General features: G+C 46.4%; 1 protein-coding gene and 1 non-coding gene across 3 annotated transcripts in view; both read left to right on the plus strand.

Moving 5' to 3' along the window:
- The window catches only part of OSCP1 (organic solute carrier partner 1), a 30,558-nt gene extending 27,579 nt beyond the window's left edge, over nucleotides 1-2,979 (plus strand). For both annotated transcript variants that reach the window (XM_007979383.3, XM_007979384.3), the window contains 3 exons: nucleotides 275-414; nucleotides 1,832-1,895; nucleotides 2,630-2,979. In XM_007979383.3, coding sequence (XP_007977574.3) covers nucleotides 275-414; nucleotides 1,832-1,895; nucleotides 2,630-2,746 — 321 coding nt within the window. In that variant the 3' untranslated portion in view covers nucleotides 2,747-2,979. The remainder of the gene's footprint in view (nucleotides 1-274; nucleotides 415-1,831; nucleotides 1,896-2,629) is intronic.
- On the plus strand, nucleotides 2,304-2,432 carry LOC119626432 (small nucleolar RNA SNORA63). Its single transcript, XR_005242589.1, has one exon. It is a non-coding gene; the product is annotated as a small nucleolar RNA SNORA63 (small nucleolar RNA).
- Nucleotides 2,980-9,587: the final 6,608 nt, after the last annotated feature.

Raw genomic sequence — 9,587 nt, forward strand, 5'->3', positions numbered from 1 at the left:
AAGGTAGTGAGAGGAGAAATGTGGATCCCTGGGGCTTCCACTCATGCGGACAGTATGAAAATCTCTGGTTTGCAAAGTTGCTACATTCCCTCTGCTTCTGACGTGATTGTTTTTCTTTTGGTTAAGCCTGCTTTCTACACTTTATTTGGACCTAGAAATAATTTAAATAGCAATTGTTTCACCTTATTTTATACTACCTACCTGTGTCTCTGAGGTTTTAGCAGGAAATGTGATTGCCTTCATGTGGCTAAAAATCATGCAATTGTTTCTGCAGGAAAACATTGCTCCAAACCCTCTTGCTAAAGAAGAGCTGAATTTCTTGGCCAGGCTGATGGGAGGGATGGAGATTAAGAAACCCAGTGGCCCTGAGCCTGGATTCCGGTTGAATCTCTTTACCACTGATGAAGAAGAGGAGTATGTTTTAAACCTGTTTCGTTAAAGACATATAAATATCCCAAATGTAACAAGAACCCAAAATGACCATTACAAACCGGTGGCACTTATAAATATGTGTGTAAATATCACAAACAAAATACCAACAAAGTTAATAATCTAGTTAAATAGCCCACCAGGATGAAATGGCCTGAACCTTCCGGAGTCATTCAAAAAAAGAGATGCAGCCAGGCACAGTGGCTCACACCTGTAATCCCAGCACTTTGGGAGGCCAAGGCAGGCAGATCATGAGGTCAGGAGGTCAAGACCATCCTGGCTAACATGGTGAAACCCCGTCTCTACTAAAAAAAAAATACAAAAAAAATTAGCTGGGTATGGTGGCACGTGCCTGTAATCTCAGCTACTTGGGAGGCTGAGGCAGGTGAGCCAAGACTGCGCCATTGCACTCCAGTCTGGGAGACACAGCAAGACTCCATGTCAAAAAAAAAAAAACGACAACCCAGAGATGGTGTGATGGTGCGCACCTGTAGTCCCAGCCACCCAGGAGGTTGAGGCGGAAGGATCACTTGAGCCCAGGAGTTTGAGGTTAAGCAAGCGTGATCGTGCCACTGCGTTCAGTCTAGGAGACAGAGCAACACCCTGTCTCTAAAAAATAATAATAAAACAAAAAAAGAGTTATAATGTTTTACTTATCAGAGCACAGCTGAATAAGCAGTGTTAGAAGCCAGGATGACCAGATTAAGACAGTGTGTTAAGAAACCAGAGTGAAGTTGGAGCTTGATTTCCCTGTGTTAGACAGTATCACCCAAAACCAATAACAATAGTAAATCACCCACGGTGATTTTTAGTGCCTTACAGTTTACAGAGCACTTTTTCAAGCATTATCTCATGTGATCCTCCTCAAAACCAAGTATTTGGCATGAGTGTCACCTTCTATTTCCCATTCATTGAACTACTAATAACTTCTTTTGTTTACTTCTGTGTGACCAGTACTATGCAAAGTCCTGGGGATGCAAAGATGGAGTGTAAGACCTAGAGCCTGTCCTCAGGAAGCTCTCAGCTTAGTGGGAGAGCAAACATGTACATACGTAAGTTATTTCAGTGCCGTGTCATGAATGCTGTAATTGAGGACAGTGACTGACTCTGCACTGGCAGATTGAAGGAGTTGGCATTTGATCTAGGTCTTGGAGTTTGCCAAGCAGAGGAAGGGAGGAAACATCCTTGGCAGGGTTTATAATGAGCAAAGTCACAGAGACATAAAAGAACTTGACTTTCTAGATCGTAGGGTACATTGGTGGGAGATGGGATAGAAAGTTCAAGAGAAATGGCAGAAGATGAGGCAGAAAAAATAGGCTGCCAACTTATCAAGAGCCAGTTTGCCATGCTGGCAGGGAGAGAACCCTAACCTTGTACCCCTTTTCTTTACTATCTCATCCAGACAAGCAGCGCTAACCAGGCCAGAAGAGTTATCCTATGAAGTTATCAACATACAAGCCACCCAGGTACGTACAGGGGATTACACAGGGTCCAATCTTATTCTCTTCCTCATCTTTTTTTTTTTTTTTGAGACAGGGTCTCGCTCTGTCACCCAGGTGAAGTGCAGTGGCTCGATCTCAGCTCACCGCAACCTCCACCTCCCAGGTTTAAACAATTCTCACACTTCAACCTGCCAAGTAGTGGGGATTACAGGTGCCGCCACTATGCCCAGCTAAAATTTTTTTTTTTTGTATTTTTAGTAGAGCTGGGGTTTCACCAAGTTGGCCAGGCTGGTCTTGAACTCCTGACCTCAAGTGATCCACCCACCTCGGCCTCCCAAAGTGCTGGGATTACAGAGGTGAGCCACCGCACCCAGCCTCCCTTCCTCCCTTCCTCATCTTATGTAATGTTGAACTTCAGAGACCCTCTTTTTCAAGCAAGACTCAGACTCCAATATAGCTGTTAAGTGCTGTGTTGTCATTCCCCCTGCTCAAATTAAAGTTGTTTCTTCACTATACCCATCTGCCATTCTGGAGCAGCCAGGGATGCTTGGTTACATACATGTTGATTAAGAAAAAAAAAAAAAAAGATGCCCTTCTTCTCTCTGATCAGCCTGTAACTACAGTCCCTTTTCTGACAAACAGGTGCACAACTGAAACATATCAGTGGTGGGACAACAAACTAAGAGCCTACTGCACAAAGAGGCGGCCTCTGCCAGCACAGCCTCTTCATGCCCTTTTACCTCTCATTTCCCTCATAGGACCAGCAACGGAGCGAGGAGCTGGCTCGAATCATGGGGGAGTTTGAGATCATGGAGCAGCCAAGGCTGAGCACCAGCAAGGGGGACGATTTGCTCGCCATGATGGATGAGTTATAGCTGTTCTGACCAGGCGTCCTCTGCTCCCAGGGAGAGGCTGCTGGATGGTGATCCCTGGGGAATACCCCATGGCCCAAAATGATGCTGCTGGTTTTCTACTGAGTAAAGCCATTACATCTAGTTCTTGTTTATGTTGTAAAGAACTGTGTGAGCCTCCCTCGGGGAGCACTCACTCTTGAAGGCACACACATACACATATTTATGGTGAAATACATTCTGACTTTTAAACGTGACCTTTCCCATTTTATTCTTAATTCTGTGGCAACCACCGAAAGCCTCCTGAGCCATAGGTTTGGGCCCCAAAGTGGGTAAGGGGTCACCCCTGCTGTCATTTTCAGGATTACTATTTTAGCTTTCCTGTGGGGATCTACAAAGGCATGTAAACATTAACAAATTACTCAGTTTTCTGGGATACATTCTGCCTGTAGGCAAGTTTGAAATCAAAGACTGTTCCAGGCAGTTGCCATAAACAGTGAGGGCTCCGTGTAGAAGACCCTCTTCACCCTGGCGCACTAGGAACTGTAACCTCAGAGGCAGGGTAAGCAAGGCCATGGCGGGGAACACTCAGCTGGCCCCAGGCAGGACATGCCAGCGTCTGTACTTCCCCGCACGTCCATCTATCCATGCGGTGTCAGTTTATCCCATACTGAGATGTATACCAAGAGAATATTTTCTTCTTTTCAGCATGACATGTACTCCTTACCCCCAGGGTCTTCCTCTACCCCTGAGTGTGCTTGTCTTCTAAAGATGCCCGGCCGGATGTGCTGTGACATCTGTCTCCTCTTAGTCACCGTGAGTCACCACGCAGTACCCTAGGTTGGGTGCATGGGAGGCACATGTGGTATGCGCCTTTCCCTTCTGCTTTCCCACTGAGCCGCTTCCCTGGGCAGGAGTGGACTTTGCAGGATGCAGCAGGAGGCCAGGTCTCACTGGAATCCATGTAAAATGTCTCCAGCCAGGGCTGCCGTTATTGCTTCAGAGAGGCGTGGCAGCCCTCTGCCATAGGCTCCCTCCCGGGCCTGAGTAACTGGCATGTTCAGACCCATTAAATCCTATGGAAGGAATATCCAGAATGCCAGAAGGCTGGAGAGAAACTAAGTTGAGCTGGTCATTGCCTTAGATTGGGCCAACTACAGGAACCTCTCCATCCCCACACCCTGGGACGGATCAAGGTGAACATCATTCTAGAATGTAATGGAATCACCATTTTCAAGCAATTCTCCTGGTGATTAATTCCATGTAATGGAAGCTGCCCTTTGGCTTTTCCAAAGGCAAAGGTTTTGGATACAGAATGTAAATCAGTGAAGGCCGGGCATGGTGGCTCATGCCTGTAATCCTAGCACTTTGGGAGGCTGAGGTGGGCAGATCACTTGAGGTCAGGAGTTCGAGAACAGCCTGACCAACATGGAGAAACCCCGTTTCTATTAAAAATATAAAATTAGCCAGGCCTAGTAGTGCATGCCTGCAATCCCAGCTACTCAGGAGGCTGAGGCAGGAGAATTGCTTGAACCTAGGAGGCAGAGGTTGCAGTGAGCCAAGATTGTGGCATTGCACTCCAGCCTGGGCAACAAGAGCGAAACTCCATCTCAATAAAAAAATCACCAATTAAATGTTAATTGCTCCCTACCCATTAAAGTTACACTTCCTTACCTATAAAGACACCCTCCCCCTCCACATACTTATGAAAAGTCTGTTGGGGAGGAGAAGCATATTGTGCTATAAAACACCTCTTGCATCAGATGTACAAAGTGCCTTTGGTTTTAGTCTCTTTTAAGCAATCTGGCCACCATTCAGGGGGGCCCGACTGGGTGACAGATGAATGGGAAAGTTCTGACCTGTTTTGAGTCCGGCTCCCACCTTGCTGTCACATATCAGAATGTCACCGCTCTGAGTGTGTCCCGGGGCCTTGGAGGTGGGCCGTGAGATGCCGAGAAGCAGCCGCAGCCTCCTCCCTCCACCTATCCCAGAGCGATGCTGGCGATTTCAAACGTATCTGTCCTATCAGTAAATAAACAAGATACAGATCTCTGGTATGACAACTCCACGATGAGGCAATCTGTGAGTTTCATGTCTCTAGACTTGCACAGATATTAAGAAAAGCAAGTTTATTTGCATGGTGGTTCAGGACTACGAGAGAAAGCATGGGAGTCGGTAGGAGGCAAAGTAGATAAAAAGTAGGAGGTCGAGGCTGCAGTGAGCCATGATTGTGCCACTGTACCCTAGCCTGAGTGACAGAGTGAGACCCCATCTCAATAAAAATAAAAAAATAAAAATTCTAAAAAGATTTTATTTTCTGCCTAAAATACGTACAAAGTACTAAAAACGCATGTATTCATTTAAAACCATGGCAAAGGGGCATAAGCGTGTAATTCACCAAGACCCGGTGAACTTAAGGGGAAGGCATATGGTCAGAATCACGACACTGCACTCTGGCCCCATCCCTGCCCCCAATTCGCCATGTCATCTTGAACCACTAACCCTCACCAAGGGTCCCTCATCTATTAAAAAAAAAAAGAACTCAAACTCAGCTTGCCCAGATAAGTTCCCGAGTTTATAGCTTCCTGGGCCCTGCCCCAGGCGGGACCTGAGAATGGGAGTCTTACCCAGGCTGCCCTCCCCCCACTGCTTTGGGGTATGCCTGCTCTCTTTCAGCTCTTCTGTGACTGTAGCCTCTTCTCAACTAAGTTTCAAACCATCCCACTCTTGTTCTTAGGGTGTTAGAATGCCCTGTTGATTAAGTAAAGCAATGCTGTAGAAAAGCCAAAAACCAAAGGACGTTAATGGCTCCCAGAAGAAAGAAGTAATAAAAATTCAGAGCGAAGGAGGAAGAAAAAAGGAGGAAAATGTATTTATCTCTGAATTCTAAGAAGAAAGTCATCGCATTGTTCCTGAAACACCAGGCATTTGGTCTAGGTCCTGCTGCTCACCACGCAGAAAGCTAATCCCTGAGGTAAGTATTGCCAAGGAAGAAGGCTTTCATCAGGTGCTGCAGAGAAGATGGGAGCTCAGTCTCAAATCCATCTCCCTGATTGACTAAAACTAGGGGTTTACATAACAGGGAAGAAATGTTACAATGTGTAAGAAAATAAGAACTAGGGAGGGGCAAGGGGGCATCTGGTGCCCCCATCTGATGAGTTTCAGTTCTCTGATCCCATTTTTTAGAGGCCTGAAGGTCCTTTCCTGAGAAAAGAACTTAGATAAAACAAATACAAATTTCAAGCTTTAACAGCAGAAGGATCAATGTCTATGTTTATCCAAAAGAACAGTCTATGGGCCCATTTCACCATAGTCCCCATAAATATCTAACAATTTTTATTTTATTTATTTTTGAAATGGGGTCTCATTCTGTCACCCAGGCTGGAGTATAGTGGCACAATCACAGCTGACTGCAGCCTCGACCTCCTCAAGCGATCCTCCCACTTCAGCTTCCCGAGTAGCTGGGACTACAGGCACGTGCCATCACACCTGGTCTCACTATATTGCCCAGGCTGATCTCAAACTCCTGGTCTCAAGCGATTCTCCTGCTCAGCCTCCCAAAGTGCTGGGATTACAGGCGTGAGCCACCACACCCAGTCTTCTAACATGTTTTTTTTTTTTTTTTTTTTTTAGACAGAGTCTTGCTTTGTCGCCCAGGATGGAGTGCAGTGGCAAAATCTCGGCTCACTGCAACCTCTACCTCCCAGGTTTAAGCAATTCTCCTGCTTTAGCCTCCCAAGTAGCTGACATTACAGGCATGCACCACCATGCCTGGCTAATTTTTGTATTTTCTTAGTAGATATGGGGTTTTGTCATATTGGTCAGGCTGGTCTCGAACTCCTGACCTCAGGTGGTCCACCCACCTCGGCCTCCCAAAGTGCTAGGATTACAGATGTGAGCAACTGCACCCAGCCCTTCAAAGAATTTTTAAAGGTAAAACTCACTTCTTCCCTCAGCTATCCCAATAGGAGAGAAATAGACTTCAGCATGATAGCCAGATGCCCAGATCTAAACTGGATCGGATTCCCTCATCCACATCCATCTAGTCTATAACCGCCTGGTTTGTCACTCCGGATTACATTCAGTATAGAGCCACACTGTCCATTTTGGAACCATCTCAAGCCACAGGAAACCATAGAAAGACAAATGCAAATTTTAGAAAATATATATTTAGCATAATACCTAATCTTAAAGACCCAAATTAAAATCAGAAAAGTAATATCACCTTTACCTACCTTTTATTCTCTCCAAATTGTGCCCTGGATAACTCCTTTTCAGCTGCTAAATTCCTGGACAGCTGACAGTAGAGGGAATTACAGGACGGGCTTGGGATAAGGAAACCTCCACATTGAATCTTCCCTGCATAGCTTCCTGATTTGGTGTGAAGTAAATTCTCAGATCATAACTTACCCCTTTGCAAGTGAGAATGTCAAGAGTCATTCCAAGGGCCAATGGAAATTATTTTTGATTATTTGATTACCTTAACACTTCCACCACCACCACCTCCATACACGTGTACATTCTAGATTCTTTTTGTTTCTAGCCAGTGGTGCCTCTGCTGACAAAAATAACATTACCTTTTCTCTTAGTTCCTAAGACGGCATGAAAACTCAACTGCATGGCTGGGCGTGGTGGCTCACACCTGTAATCCCAGCACTTTGGGAGGCCAAGGCAGGTGGATCACCTGAGGTCAGGAATTCGAGACCAGCCTGGCCAACATGGTGAAACTCTGTCTCTACTAAAAATACAAAAATCAGCCAGGTGTGATGGCACATGCCTATAATCCTAGCTACTTTGGGGGGGCGGAGGCTTAGGCAGGAGAATCACTTGAACCCAGGAGGCAGAGTTTGCAGTGAGCCGAGATGGTGCCACTGCATTCCAGCCTGGGGGACAGAGCGAGACTCTGTCTCAAAAAAAAAAAACTCAGTTGCATTAGGCCCGATGGAGCCACACACCACCAGCAGTGCCAGCAGTGCAAGGGGCAGGCCCCAGGGCCTAGATGTGCACAATCACCTCAGATCACTGTGCCCTTCATTCTCTTTATAGAGCTCCCTCACTCCCTTTTGAAACACTGAGGCCAGCAGGTTTCCCAGAGGGGGGCCCCGTGTCAGCAAAGGACATTTGACCCGTTTTCTGGATATCCTCAAGACTCCTCAGCTTAGGTTACAACTGACAAGAAGCTAATATTTGTTTTATATTGATTAATATTTAATGTGTCCCTCATATCTCCCCCCTACCTCAAATATATTCTGCTTCAGGTGTTTATCTGAGTGGCTGCTAAGGCTCTCCTCCTCCTGTACAAACGTGCCCAGCTGAGGCAGGAGAACAGGGTCTGGAGGCAGGAACCTAAGGCCAATTTGCACTGACTTCCTAGAACTGAATCAAAACGAAAACCTCACCTCTCCACGCCCAAGTAAGGAAAGGATCAGAAGCTACTCCCTTTGCAATCCCCACTTTCCACTGCCTCACAGATGAAAAATGGAAAGTACCCCTGACTGGTCCCTCCCACAACCAATCTGACTGGTTGTGGGGCAGGTTTTCATTTGCATAGGGTGTAACCAAGTAACCAACGGGAAACCTCTAAAGTATTTAAACCCCAGAAAATTCTGTAACCAGGGCTCTTGAGCTGCTTGCTGGAGCCCACTCCCACTCTGTGGAGTGTACTTTTGTTTCAATAAATCTGTGCTTCTGTTTTTGCTTCTTCTCTCATTGCTTTCTTTGTGCATTTTGTCCAATTCTTTGTTCAAAATGCCAAGAACCTGGATGACTCATAGTCAAGACTGTCAACCAGTAACACAGCTACTCCTTTGGCCCCTACTTCTCCAGGGGCTGCTTCTCTCCATCTTCATTGTTCTAGCCATTCTCCTCTGTTCCTCACCATGTAGTCATCAGCTTCTCAGCTATGGGGCCAGCACTGCACTGCACAGATCTCAGCTCTCAGGTCTCCAGGTGCAAACATTGCTATTAATAGATCCAAAAGCCTTTTCTCATCCCCATGCTCCTTGGCTTTTTGGTTTTCTGTTTTGTTTTTGAAACAGGGTCTCACTCTGTTGCCCAGGCTGGAGTGCAATGGCACAGTCATAGCTCACTGAGCCTCCAGACTCCTGGGCTCAAGTGATCCTCCCACCTAGGCCTCCCAAAGTGCTGGGGTTACAGGCATAAGTCACCACGACTGGCTCCTTGGCTTTTTGAAAGCTCTTGGCCCTGCTCAACACCCTTTTCTTCCTAAAACTCTCTCAACCATTCACCTCTGTAGCTCTGATCACATCTTTCTGACCATACATCCTCTCTCTCCCTCCGTGCCTTCTGACTGAGGACTGCTCTGTATGATACAGAGTTCAACACAGCCATTTTATAAAGTCTGTCAAAATAGCCAAGTCAATGGCACAGGATCATTATTTCATCCCTGGCTGTCTTTCCCACTCCTTCTCCTCACCTCTCACTCTGACTCCTTCTCATCCTCAGCCTATTCCTTATTCTCATCCCATTGCTGATTCCAGGTCTGATGTGCCCGGCAGGGTTTAGTTTCCACCCTTTCTGAAAGTTGCTCTGCATTACTTATTTTTCAAAAATGTCACTACCTTCAACCCTTACCTCTGTGTTGTCACCCCCAGGCCCACCTGTGCTGCAGGCTCTTTCCCTGGATGGTCCACATCACCTCACACTCCAGTGTCTGAAAATGCAGTCATTTTCATTGATTTAGTACATTTACTTCACTTTCAAAAGGCATGAAGAGGTCAGGCATGGTGGCTCATGCCTGTAATCCCAGCACTTCGGGAGGCTGAGGCAGGCGGATCACTTGAGGTCAGCAGTTCAAGACCAGCCTGGCCAACATGATGAAACCCCGTCTCTACTAAAAACACAA

Source organism: Chlorocebus sabaeus, chromosome 20, assembly GCF_047675955.1.
Source record: "Chlorocebus sabaeus isolate Y175 chromosome 20, mChlSab1.0.hap1, whole genome shotgun sequence".
Lineage (NCBI taxonomy): Eukaryota > Metazoa > Chordata > Mammalia > Primates > Cercopithecidae > Chlorocebus > Chlorocebus sabaeus.